The 13,787-nt window shown below is 42.5% G+C and overlaps 3 protein-coding genes across 3 annotated transcripts in view; 1 reads left to right on the forward strand and 2 right to left on the reverse strand.

Annotated features, from left to right (window-relative positions):
• Positions 1-294, reverse strand: part of LOC105899590 — a 38,582-nt gene extending 38,288 nt beyond the window's left edge. The window contains exon 1 of the mRNA XM_042709809.1: positions 287-294. Coding sequence (XP_042565743.1) covers positions 287-294 — 8 coding nt within the window. The remainder of the gene's footprint in view (positions 1-286) is intronic.
• A 5,124-nt stretch (positions 295-5,418) lies between these two features.
• On the reverse strand, positions 5,419-7,696 carry LOC116223505. Its single transcript, XM_031580539.2, has 3 exons — positions 6,650-7,696; positions 6,258-6,314; positions 5,419-5,785 (listed from the first exon to the last, which is right to left on the reverse strand). Exons 1-3 carry the CDS (start codon positions 7,694-7,696, stop codon positions 5,621-5,623), a joined length of 1,269 nt encoding a protein of 422 aa, XP_031436399.1. The 3' UTR covers positions 5,419-5,620.
• A 2,854-nt stretch (positions 7,697-10,550) lies between these two features.
• On the forward strand, positions 10,551-13,566 carry foxa1 (forkhead box A1). Its single transcript, XM_012826813.3, has 2 exons — positions 10,551-10,737; positions 11,631-13,566. Exons 1-2 carry the CDS (start codon positions 10,666-10,668, stop codon positions 12,873-12,875), a joined length of 1,317 nt encoding a protein of 438 aa, XP_012682267.1. The 5' UTR covers positions 10,551-10,665; the 3' UTR covers positions 12,876-13,566.
• Positions 13,567-13,787: the final 221 nt, after the last annotated feature.

Raw genomic sequence — 13,787 nt, forward strand, 5'->3', positions numbered from 1 at the left:
AAGAAGACGACGACAACACCAGCAGGACACAAGCATCTAGTTTATGTTCTTTGTTTACCGTAGCGTGTGTTTCTGTGTTCATGCGAGATCATTCCCAAAACGAACATCACACAATTCATTTAAAAACTCTGTAAGATCTTACGTATGCGCCCATAAGCAAGGGGGGAAATCTGTATAAATTACGGAAAATCCATTAAAGTTGACGTGTATGGTGTCCGGGCCTGTTTCTTTGCAATGAATGTCTTGCATACTTATGCATACTTAAGCTCCTGAGGTATGAACTTACTCTGACATTGTAAATTACATTCAACCACCCCTTTTACTCGCAATGAAAATACATTGTGAAATGTTGACAAAGAAAAAGCACCTAAAAATGAGCAGTGCTGACACCCACAAATAAAGAGAAAAAGAACAGTCATATGTCATACAATTTATGCTTATTGTGACAACAATTACTCTACAGCACAATAGTTGGCAATTCACTTATGGAGACTCATACAACATTGTATAGACACAACATAAAGTAGTGAAGACACATGGAAAAGAACATTGCACAGAGTAGTACTGAAACATTCACGTGTCAAAACACACAGACTCATAATAGCAAAATGACATCTTTGTGTTTGGACCAGTAGCATGATTGAGGTCGGGGGTGTTTTTGTATCAGAGGAGAAAAGGTCCCTCCGAGGATTCGCAGAAGAGCCGCAGGTTTATTTACACAGGTCCGCTCTGCCATAACTTCTCACTGCTCTTTGAACTGGAGACAGAGCAAAAAAATAAAGAAAAGAAGATATACCAGGCAGAGAGAAGAGAGGTGGGCAAAAGAGAGAGAGAGAGGGGGGGGGGGGGAATGGGGGGGATGAGATGAATAAGAGAGAGAGAAGGGAGAGGGAGAGGGATAGGGAGGGGGAAAGACAGAGAATGACACAGACCTTGGCTCTGTGTGTGGCCCGTGTGCTAGGGCTCACAGCAGACAGCCGACTGGAAATGGAAAAGTCTCTCTCTTTCTGTCTCTGTCGCTCTCTCTCTCTCTCACTCACTCACTGACTCTCTTTCTTTCTTTCTCTCTCTCTCTGTCTGTCTCTCTCTCTCTCTCTCTCTCTCTCTCTCTCTGCCGCGCCTATGCTTCACGCTCCAGGTCTGACAGGGGCAATTTATGGCGGCTGCTCCGTTCATCATGGCCTGTCAGTCCTCAGATTTATCACCTCTTTCTCTGGCCACAGATAAACCCTGGCGACAGACCTGTAAGGTCACCCCAAAGTCATCTGCTCCGCCGCCTCTGAAAGGGGAACATTCCTCCGCAGCTGCCGAGCGCCAGAGTCCCACCCCGCTCCCTATCCATCTAGCCATAGGTTTATAAAACACCTCGACCGTGTCCTGTCGAAGTCTCTTAGTGACTCTGGCTGCTTTACAAAAGGTAGTAATTAAAAAGCACTTGTTTAGAGTGGAGGCAGAGTTACAGAGAGACAGAGAGAAAGACTGAGAGAGACAGAGATAGAGAGGGAGAAAGAAAAAACAATGGGAGCTGTGGCGCAAGCGGTACGATCCCAACCATACAGGTCCAAGTGTCCATTCCCGATCCCGATCCCACTCCCATCCCTCTATCCCACTCATCTCCTGTCATTCTCCACCATCCTTCCTGAAATAAAAGCCCCCTCAACACTGCAGACGTATGGGAAACAGGGGGAGAAGGAGTGGCGGTGTGGTAAGAGGTCTAGCGTCACAGGTGGTAATCTACCCTTTGACAGGTGAGCCGTGCTGGCTGAGAGCGTCAGAAGGAGGAAGAATGGGAGGAGCTGTATGGGCGTGCTGGCTCCAGACAGGGCAACTGCTGCCTACGCAGCGTGAGTGAGGGTAATTAAATGGAGGGTGGGGATGGAAGGCTAAGAGAAGGCTCACGGCCCACCTGAAAAACTCTGAATGCATCACTGAGCCTCAAGGCCACCTTAACGCCCCCATAACAAAGAGAGAGAGAGAGAGATAACAAGTTCAGAGGGTCACTGAAAGAAGTGAGGCGTTTAGGCCAGGTAAGATGAGACACTGAGGACTCTTAGCTTAAACAGCTAAAACAAACAACAACGTAAACAGCTCTGGGAGATCATGAGTCAGACTTTTCCTGCAAATTCAGTGGGCTATTGTGAAATAAGCATATTCCACAGAGCATGTGCTTAAAGCTGTGATGTGGTTTTGACTCTGATCACGTGTACCCAAATAATTCTGGGCAGTATCAGCATACAACACCAAAAATATATCTGTCTTATAAAGAAAGAAAGGGACGGTTTAAAAAAGAAAAATATGTGAAATTGTGACATTTTTAAATAACCTGGAGAATGGCAGGGGATATAAACTCAAGTTAACTTGAAAATACAAAATAATACTGTCCTGAGAAAGGATCACTATCACGTAGTATTCTCACTCACTCTGTTCTTGGAGTCCACGTTGCCAAATGAGCAAGGCCCTGAATGTTGCTGGGGAACAATGGAACCCTTGGTGGCCTCTCCTTCATGGGAAAAATCTCTCCTTTAGCTTCGAATCTGTCTGTGCCGGCATCCTTAAACAGCAACACAAACATGAACAATTTACAGACAATTTACAAAGGTCCGGCACTTCATTACTGATCACTGTGGCTGTTGACAATCGTTACATTTATGAAACCTGTCAAAGGTTTGAAGACACCTAGAGACCCCGTGTATCACACTCACTGAGTCACTGGATATGATACATTTGGTTAGTTAGGCTAGTCAGTACCAGCAGTGAAATCAGCTTTCTTTCAGTGTTAGGTCTGCAGGATGAGTACACCACACAACCATCAACAATCTTTGTGAGTAATCCATAAACAGCCAGTAAGGATCTTGAGGAAATGGAGAACTATGCAAAGACATCTGATCCTTTCCAAAGTGGCACTTCAGTCGTAAATCAGTCTAAAGCTTCCTTATTATACACATCTGCGAGCTTTTGATGGTTGATAGTCGAAATATTTATGAGGAGGAATATGTACCCCATATTGCTATGCTTCTGGCAACATCAAATTAAACAGTGGAGAGGTAAAAGCAGATATCCTTGCAAAGCATATATACAACAGTAGTTCATAGTGCTACAGCAGGTCAGTCTAAGCACTAAGCAAGAACATAGCTCTTTCTAATTTCCTATTTCTATTATCTAAATATGGATAATTCAAACAAAATAAAACTGCAACGTATCCATAAACGCAGTTGAGTTCTTAATGCAATGTGGCTTCTTTGTTCCATAAATAATCCATGCTTTTAATTTTCCTCTTAATCATGTCAGTTAATTCTATTCTACGTAAGAAAGGCAAGATATGTGTAGACATTTCCATAAATGTATGTGTTTTCCCACAACCAGTTAAAAAGATTAACATGGTCGATAACTTCTGAATTCGCTGATCACATCCCACAAACCATTGGCTTACTGTATTGGACACAAATTCCTGTCAACCCCAGCTCTGGATGCTGTAGCTTTGTCTTTATTGATAATCCACAGCAAATCCATCCAAGAGAAACTGTATGCACATATCATGTACTTTTTTTTTACATTGCCAGGATATTCAGTAAGACATACAAACATATTGTGCAGACAATAACAGGAATATGGTAGAATGATGGTGTGGCTTTCACATGTTTGAATGCACTGTATATTAAGGAAAGAATAACCTTCCAAAGAGCATTCCAACCCCATTTTGTGTTATGTTGCAGCCTTCTGCTAAAATTGTTTAAATTAACTTTTTCCCCTCATGAATCTACACTCGATCCCCCATGATGACAAAGCGAAAACCGGAATTTAGAATGATTTGCTAGCGTCTTAAAAAGGACAAACTTTTCACATTGACAAGTTTACAGACCCTTTGCTCTGATGCTTGAAATTTTGCGCAGGTGCCTCCCATTTCCTTGATCATCTTTGAGATGTTTCTGCACTTTGATTGGAGTCCACCTGTGGTGAAGTCAACTGATGTGACATGATTTGTAAAGGCACACGCCCATCTATCTAAGCTCTCACAGCTGACAATGCATATCAGAGCAAAAACCAAGCCGCGAGGTCAAAGTAACTAGCTTCATAACGATAACCGTACTGAGCAGGCCTTTACGGGGCCAGTGTGGTTAGTGCGTAATTTCCTGTTTTGTATCTCTGGAAGATCTGTGTCTCTTTACAAGTGTTTGTAACCGCCCCCCATTTTCTTTCTGTGCGGCGCATTGTGTTACCTCCTGGTATGTAGTGCGCCGTACAAATAAAGTTTGATTTGATTTGATTTGATTTAGCTCAGAGACAGGATTGTGCTGAGGCACAGATCTGGACACGGCCACAATAAAGTCCTGCTGCATTTAAGGTTCCCAAGAGCACAGTGGCCCCTATAATTATTATATGGAAGAAGTTTGGTGCAACCAGGACTCTTCATCGAACCCGCTACCCGGCCAAACGGAGAAATTGGGGGAGAAGGACCTTGGGTAAGAGAGGTGACCAAGAACCTGACTGTCACTTTGGCTGAGCTCTAGATATCCTATGTGGAGACAACCATATCTGAAACACCAATCTGTGCTTTATGGCAGAGTGGCCAGACGGAAGCCCCTCTTCAATGAAAGACACGGAAAAGCCTACTTGGTGTTTGCAAAAAAGCACCTAAAGGACTCTCAGACTGTGAGAAACAAGATGCTCTGGTCTGAGGAAACCAAGACTGAACTGTTTGGCCTCAATTTGAAGTGTCATATCTGGAGGAAACCAAGGCACTGCTCATCACCTGTCCAATACCATCACAGCGGTGATGCATGGTGGTGGTGGTGGCAGCATCATGCTGTGGGGGTGTTTTTCATCGGCAGGGACTGGGCGACTGCTCAGGGTTTAGGGAAAGCTGAACGGAGCCGAATTTAAGACAATTTGATGCAAAGACACAAAATGTGAAAGTGAAGGGGTGTGAATGCGTTCTGAATGCACTATGGCTTGCATGTTATCTGTGGAAGTGACGCCATTCTACAGATTCTGCTATTTCAGCAGTGTGATTAGAGTGTACATGTGCCTAAACATGTGCAGGTACTTATGCTGGAGAGAAAAGTGCTTTTGTGATATGTTGTCTATTGGGTGACTGTTTTTTCTGTTTCTGTATAACATTTTGTAGACAAATACATGGAAAGGGAGTGATCGCATACGCCACATTATGGGAAGAGTTTTTAGCTTTAAAAAAGAATGATTCTATGTGTATGGCTCCTGCTGATTCATTCTTTTCAAAAGTACTTTTGTGATCATACGATACATTAAAAAAAGAACACACTAAAACCCTTTTATAAGACGTCTAAAAAAACATCTTTTTGCTCACTGAAATACTGACACCTTGGAGTCAGTTGTAGGAGCAGACTGACAGACAAATGGAAAGACCGAGCGAGGATGTGGCGAAGCCAGCAGCCTCCCACGTCCAGCTGAGAAGATTGCCTCTATTTTAGCATCAATCCAGTGACCGCACCTAGTCTCTCCTTGTTAACTGTAATAGGACATAATATAGACCTGGCATTCAGTTAAATGGCTTGCATTACCTGTATAGCGATGGTACTTGTATAACTCCTAGGTAAGATTGACATGAACTGAGCTCAATGACAACAACAGTATCAGCATCTTGTTAGTTTTCCTTCATAAGACTATAGATGACATCCACACTTGCCTCTGTGCCATCCATCTTGTAGACTCCTTTGGGCACAAGGCAAGATGAGACTCTAGTTGGGAGCCTCTGGATTTTCTCATGCGCCACTGCTGGTGAATCAGGGCTATCATTCACACCATAACCCTATAACAGAATAAAAACAACATTAACATAACAGAAATAAAAATCACCTTCATTCACCTACCATCCCATTCAGCCAGATTAGATTTTCACCCTGCATTCATCTCATCAATCTACTCTATCCTATCACATAAGCAAGGAATTATGAGAAAATGCAGCAAAGAAATGATTTCTAGACCCCCCTATCACCGGCATCAGGTACTACAGCTATAAAGTAATTTGTCATTGTGGGAAGCCCTCCGTGGCGGCGACACATTCCAGACCCAGCTGGAGGCCCTTTGTCCCAGCTCCGCTAGAATGTTAACAAGGCCATGAGAATAGTCTTGCTCTCCAGTCGAGGTATTTATGACACTTGTAAGCCATCCCGGTTTGAACAGCTTAAGTGAGTATGATAAAGACCTGTGAAAAGGAACATCACTACACCCATTTTTGTACAGATATCTAAGCCCTCAGATACCATACGATAAGATCATACCGAAGGCTCCTCAAGAGATTCAGGTCCGCCACTCGTTCTCACTTCGCTAGCTTCTTCCTGCAAGTGCATTTCAACATTACCAAAAAGCTTATCAATACACTGTATGGTTAATTCTGCATGTATACACATTCATCTTGAAATTGCTCATCAATTACTGTTGTTAATGTTACACCACACCCCTATTGTCAATGTGATTCTCCAATGGCTCACATGTGTGTCTAACTCCAATCCTAAACCACAATCCTCTCCAGAAGTAGCTTCTGAATACATTTAGGGTAATCAGTAATGTTCACATGTGGAGCACAGTTATATTCATAGGGACAAAGAAAACGTGTCACTATTAAACGAATGCAGAACAAACTGTAGCATCACTACATCTCTACATTGCTTACCTCATTATCAGCAGAGTAGCCATCACCTAGAACCTGTTTCATCAGCTCCTTGATCATATGGTCAGAGGCAGAGACGTCAACGGTCTCATTCTGCAAGGAGGCAATGATTTCGTCCACAGTCCGGCGGCCCGTCCTCACCAAATGTTTGGCTGTGGCCATCGTATCCTCTACCTCGTCCTGGCTCTCAGACCCCATACCAGTGATGTTTCTGGCCTCCTCCAGAAGTTCGGTGGCAGATTTGACCTTGTGGGGAATGACAGGTAATTTGCCCTTCTGGCTGAGGGGTGTTTTGTTCTCAGAGGTCAACTTTGTTGGACGCACGGGTCGCACTATCCTTCTTATCCTTCTCCACCCTTTGCGCTGAGCCCTGGAAGACTGATCCGAGCCCGAATCGTCACTGCTGTTGCTCTCGCTGGAGTTGTCAGAGCTCAGCGTGGGGTTGCTGCACCAGAAAACGTTCCGTGGCACACGTGGCGCTGCCACTCTGGTCCCAGGGGTAGGCGCCTGTCCAGAACGGATGAATGTCTTTTGCACCTTGGGCCCTGATGAAGGCCTCGCTGATCGGGGTTTCAGGGGAGGTTGTGGCCTCTGAGACATGGACACGGCTTTGGTGGTGCCGATGAGCTGAGCTATGGCTGACTTGAAGACCACCGGTCTGTCAGGAGTGTTCACAGGTGGGTTTGCAGAAATCTGGTGCATACTCTCTTGACCCTGTGAGGCTGATGTATTTTTATCAGGGGAGTGGACAGAGGATGGGGGTGACAGCAGAAGATCCTGTCTGAACTCCATTAAACCAGGTGACATAGGAGACGCAGGCTCCTGTGGATTTGGTGGGGGGCGGTGAGCATCACCAGAGGGCGCGGGTACCTGGTCGGCTGACCCCTGCAGGTGACAGATGTCTGAAGGTAAGGTGATGCTGGTACTTTGTTTCTGCAACATGGTCTTCATTTGCTGGTATTCCATTTTGGACTTCATGAGAATTGCTTCTACTTCCCTCTTCATTCTCAGCTCCTCACAGGGCTTCAGTATTCCTTTCTTACTTGGCATATTTCCTTCTTTACCTATTCGCTAACATGATTAATTTGTGTGTGTGTGTTTGAGTGACAGTATGAAAGAAAGAAAGAAAGAAAGAAAGAAAGTGTATCATTACTGAGAAATTAATTACCAGCAGCGTTTTTCGAAAAGATGTGTTAATTTTTGTTATTAATTTCTCCTATATCAATCATGGAGAAAATAAGGTGTTCGTGACGTTACTCAGTTGCTTCATGAGCAACTGTGGCTGGTTGTATGTTGTGCGCTACAGTTTCTCAGCTGTTTCTCTTGTCAAATCAAGTAGACTAACACATTCAAAATATGTCACTGTAATTCAACTATAAACAGAATTCACAGCGAAACTGCATTTTAAAATTCTCGTTGGTAAAGTATTAGCCGTACAGCGACTCGCAGACCACTCCTTTCTGCAGGAGCTTGACAGTTAATAGTTCATATTTTGCACCACTGCAGCAGTGACGACTTCACACGTTTAGAAAAGACTGAACACGTCAAGTAGTTGACAACTTAAACAGCTCCCTTACCTGATAAGAAATGTTGGACGAGTCTCCACAAACTATAGGAAGCTGTTTTAATTTAGTAGGATAAATTGAATCCGAATTTAAGATGAACTAGCCGCTACAATTACTGCTAGTAAAGTATTGCGTAGGCTAACTTTGAGCGACACAGACTGCATCTCCTAGCAACCAAAGCACACAAGCGCGAGGCTGAGGAACTTTCAGCGAAATAGTGAAATCTAACCTTGCGCGTGAGAAGACGGTCGACTACACAGTAAGATATAGTGATACAATAGGCTTTGCGAGATAAAAGTATCCTACTTGTGTTAGAAATGTTTATCATGTTTCATTGTTAAAGGTTAGTGTGACCTATACTCCCTATATCAATAATGACCACCCAGCAGACATGCTATAGTAAAAGCATAGCCTAGACAAAACAAAAAAAGTATGCCTAGGCCCCAGAGTTAATCATAATCATAGATTAGGCTGTTCACAGGTGTCTGAGGTCTACACTAAACTACACCACCGACTACTGATATTATACAGCCTGATTTCAATTATACCTGGATATCATAGACCTACACGACCATTGCCTACGCATTAGATCTCATTTGGATACTATACATATAGGGGAAATATTCAATGTTCATCATGACGGTCTGGGTGGAACAAAAATAAATGTGAGGTTTGGTGTTTGTCAAAACACAGGCCAACGTTGTCAAACACTGGAAAATATTAAGAAATGTACTGAAATTATCTGAAATGTATAACTGAAATAAATCAGAATGAACAGAATTTACTTTAAATGAACAGCATATAAAAACCTTGTAGAACTCCATTTTATCGGCCTTTCACAATTTCGCAAAACCTGTGCCTCAATCATTCAGCCTATTGTGGCACTAGATAGAAGGCCCAATTTTCATAAAATGTGAATCGGAGTCATGGTTTGGAAGTGGTTCGTCAGGGTGCAAATTAATTGAGTCATTCATTGAATAGGCAGTTGAGGAGGATCGTGGGAGCCTTGTCTACGCACCCCCTCGTTTAAGTGAATAAGACCATGCTTAATTTCCTTTGCTTCACGGTTCGGGCAAATCGATGTGTCCTCTCTAATGGTGTTAGAGATCACTGGGAGATAATCCCGTGTAAGTGGATAATTATCGATGTCATTCGCTCATTAACGAGTTTACAGGTTGGGTAACTGTAAATCCATGTCAGCAACAGCACGCGACTAGGGAAAGGAGGCTTTCTGTGTGTATCCATGTGTGTTTGTGTGCGTCCGTGTGTGTGTGTGTGTGTGTGTGTATGTAGATGTGCGTGGTGGTTACAGTGAATCTGTGCAGATCTGTAAATGATTATGTCCAGTGGTCATATTTCGTCCAAGCAGAGCTGCCAATCTCCAATTTACCAGCACCATAAACGCAGGCCCATGCTGAAATTGCATAATAGCCTACAAACGAAAAATTATATTTTTTTCATTGTTATTTTATTTAGTTAAAGACTCACTCGAATGAAAAGTAGCCCACCCCCTTTAAAACTGCAACAAGTAGGCCTGGGTAGTCTCTGCGAATTGATAGCCTGTTATGATTATTCACGCGTAATTTACCTGCTTCCCTGACGTCATTGTGGCAAACATGTCCAACTATTCTGTAGATTGGCAACTGTAGTTGTGGATCGTAGTTTGTTGTCAGTATAACTATATGATTTAGGACTACTCTGAAGGGATGACAAGAGAGTTTATTCCTGTATGCACATGTTTCTGTTTCATGCGCTCTTATATATCTAGGTAGGCTATGTGTGTGTGAAGCAAAGAATAAGGATGCAGAATACACGGGAATATAGAGCTGGAAATATTAGCAGTATTCGTACAAAATGACACAGTGATTAGGGTATATCTCTGAAAGAGTTTTTATTTTTTGACAACCAAAACTGTAATGGGCAACTTCAAAACAGTCTGTCTTTTTTAATTAGCTTATAGGCCTATAAACCCTCAGTTGGTCGATTTCTCCCTGATGTTTTGGTCATGACCTAAGTTGATTTTTAACTGGCTATTACTTTTGATAGAGTTGTAACTGGCTGCCATGTTTCTTTCAAAGATTTAGATCAGTATATTATATGTGGAATTATGCATGGAATAATTCTCCACATATCGTATATTTTCTGTATATGTGTGCTCATCCATTGAAGTTGTTTTATCAGAAGAGACGCAGCAGTTGCAAAGCGCGTGTAGGTGTCACCACAGCGACCCAAACGAACTGGGAAAGTGGGATGTGCCGTTTTCGACGTAACAGCTAGGGGGATGATCTTCGAACACCGCTCTCAAGTCACAGTGCATTCAACATTTCCTCACTTTGACGAACCCCCTCAAGCCACATCCCGCTGGTGACAGCGCACCAATAAGCTGGGACATATAATTCTCTGAAAACTTGGGTCTGGGAACTGCATGTTGACCATCTGCGGATTGCCATCATAATGTTGGGCACTGTGAAGATGGAAGGTCACGAAACTCCCGACTGGAGCAGCTATTATAATGACGCGCAAGAGGTTTGTAATTACTTTTAACGTGTTTTTACTTTGATTGTTAGATAAACAGAATAGTCTACATTCAGTAAGCAGAAGGTTCATTCGTATAAAGATATTATTTTGAGTTTAATGTTGAATTTAGATATATTCTTTATCTTAGCCTAGTTGAGGGGGTCTATTTGAAAAAAAAAGAAGTATTATCTAAATACATCTAAGCGACCCGTTTAACAGCATGGGTCTGTTGAACTCGCTTGGGGGCAGCACTGATCTCGTCAGTTGGCCTACCACAAGCCGTTACTGTGCCAGTCCTGACAATGGGCACAGAGCACTTTCTTGCCGCCTTTCTAGTGCCAGAACAGACATTTTAAAACATTTATATATAATTATCAAGATGGTAACTTTATACCTGTTATCCCTCAATATAGAGTATTTGTGCATTTTATCATATAGTCATGCCTACTTTATCAACTATAATAAAGTAAAAACAAATGTTTTAATTTTGCTCCAAGATTGGATATCCTACACCAAAATATGCATTAATAAATTATACGCCCGTTATGATGCCGACTCTTTTTACGTATGTATAGGGCATGCACAGCTTACATACCTGCAATGGACCTTGCCTATAATTGTTTATTAAGTTATGATATGAAACGCATTCTTACTATCTACCAAGTTTTGACATCTTTTTACATTTTTGACTTAATGCTGTTTGGGATTGGAATTCCCAAGTGTGCTCGTTGAATAACATAAATATCTCATCTCACAATAAAATGTACACGTCGTTATCAGTAGAATATAGATGTGAATAGATGGGCAAGCCAACCAAATATTGGTTAGGGTCTGCATTCAAAGGATGTTAATATTATATATTCATAATATATTCATGAAGAGTTAAAACGTTGTTATTCCAGGTATATTCACCCATGACCAACACCAGCATGAACGCTGGACTGGGTTCCGTGAACAGCATGAACGGTTACATGAGCATGTCCACCAGTGGGAATATGACCTCCAGTTCTTTCAACATGTCTTATGCCAACCCCGGCTTGGGTGCAGGACTTAGCCCAGGGACCATGGCAGGGATGCCGTCTGCCGCCAGCGCGATGAATGGAATAAGCGGTGGAGTACCAACCATGGGTACCGCCTTGAGTCCCTCAAATATGAACGCCATGTCCGCTCAGCAAGCTTCCATGAGCGCATTGAATCCTTACTCTAGTATGAGCCCCACTATGAGTCCCATGACCTATGCCCAAACCAACCTGAACAGGGCAAGAGAGAACAAGACCTTCAGAAGAAGTTACCCACATGCCAAGCCCCCTTATTCGTACATTTCGCTTATAACTATGGCTATTCAGCAGTCACCGAGCAAAATGCTCACTCTCAGTGAAATATATCAATGGATAATGGATCTCTTCCCTTACTACCGCCAAAATCAACAAAGGTGGCAAAATTCCATCAGACACTCGCTGTCTTTTAATGACTGTTTCGTCAAAGTCTCCAGATCGCCGGATAAGCCAGGCAAAGGTTCATATTGGGCTTTGCACCCGGATTCTGGAAATATGTTTGAAAATGGCTGTTACCTCCGTAGACAGAAGCGCTTTAAGTGTGATGCCAAAAAGTTGCCTGTAACTAAGGGAGGTGAGGGAAGGAAAGACCAGACGGCCGGTTCTGGCTCCCCCTCGAACGACAGTGGCAACTCCAAACCAGGGCACATGGACCCAAGCTCGATTTCCAGCTCCAATCAGTCGTCCAGTCCTCACAGCTTGGACAGAAGCGGTAACCCCACTTCTGATCTAAAGAGCAGCGGGCCACCGCTGCATCCCGCAGCCGGCTCGGCCACGTCTCTGTCTTCAATCCCGTTGGTCCAGCATTCTATGGGCCATGAGACCCAGCTGCACCTTAAAGGAGACCCCCATTACTCATTCAACCACCCGTTTTCCATTAATAATTTAATGTCCACATCGGAGCAACAGCACAAACTGGACATGAAAGCCTACGAACAAGCACTGCAATATTCATCCTATGGCTCAGGGATGTCTTCCAGCTTGCCCCTTGGCAGCGCATCTATGGCCGGGAGAACGACTATGGACCCTTCGGCAATAGAGGCGTCTTACTACCAAGGTGTGTATTCCAGACCGGTCCTAAACACATCTTAGTATCCTCTCATTTTTACTGAGCTGAGGACCGACAGAATCTTTTTATTTTATCTTATATTTTATTATTATTTTTTTGCATGCACCTAGTGCATAAAGGACTGTTACTTTCAAATGTAAGAATGTGTACGTGTATTATAAACTATTATACTGTAATGTGTTCCCATGAAAGATTGTATACCCCAGATGTAAATCATCGCAAGTGTATTTAAACCAACAGTTTTGAACTTGTAAAATAATGTTGTATTCCCCAAACTTGTAGTCTCTAACGACGAATGTGTCCATGTGTTACAATGTGCATGAATGAAGGTCAATGTGGTGTTGTGGAACGCGTGCTGCAGGTTAAAAAATACAAAAACAACATGAAATCAAAACAAAAAACAAAGCACCTGTTTCAAGTAATTTTATGTTGTTGGCATATTTTACATTTTCGTTTTATTTACTATTTTGACAAAAGCGTTTCAATCCCAATCTTGTATCAAAATAACTTTATTCCAACTTGGAACTGCATTAGAAGTAATAAAAATATGTATTTCTTTATGAAGCAAATACTTTCAGTGGTTGGTGACATCTTCACACAGGCACTTTGAATCTTCATTGAAGAACCAGGGAGGCCACGTTCACGTTTCTGCTTCTTCCTTTTCTCTTTGCATGTGATTAATTTATTTCGTTCAAATAAAATCTGATCACGGTATTCTCAGTGTTGTAATTTTTCTAATTACACTATCGACATCATGAGTCTATGCAATGGGCTTATCGCCATGTTTAGAGTATTATAGTGTAGCTTTTAGAAGTCTAATTATTTTAAATACAACATTGCCTCAATGGACATTCAAAAGACGCCACATTTATTTTAAGCTAAATTATATTTTATTGTCATATCTGTTATTTTTCTCTTCTCCAGTGTTTATATCG

Source organism: Clupea harengus, chromosome 14 (assembly GCF_900700415.2).
Source record: "Clupea harengus chromosome 14, Ch_v2.0.2, whole genome shotgun sequence".
NCBI classification, from domain to species: domain Eukaryota; kingdom Metazoa; phylum Chordata; class Actinopteri; order Clupeiformes; family Clupeidae; genus Clupea; species Clupea harengus.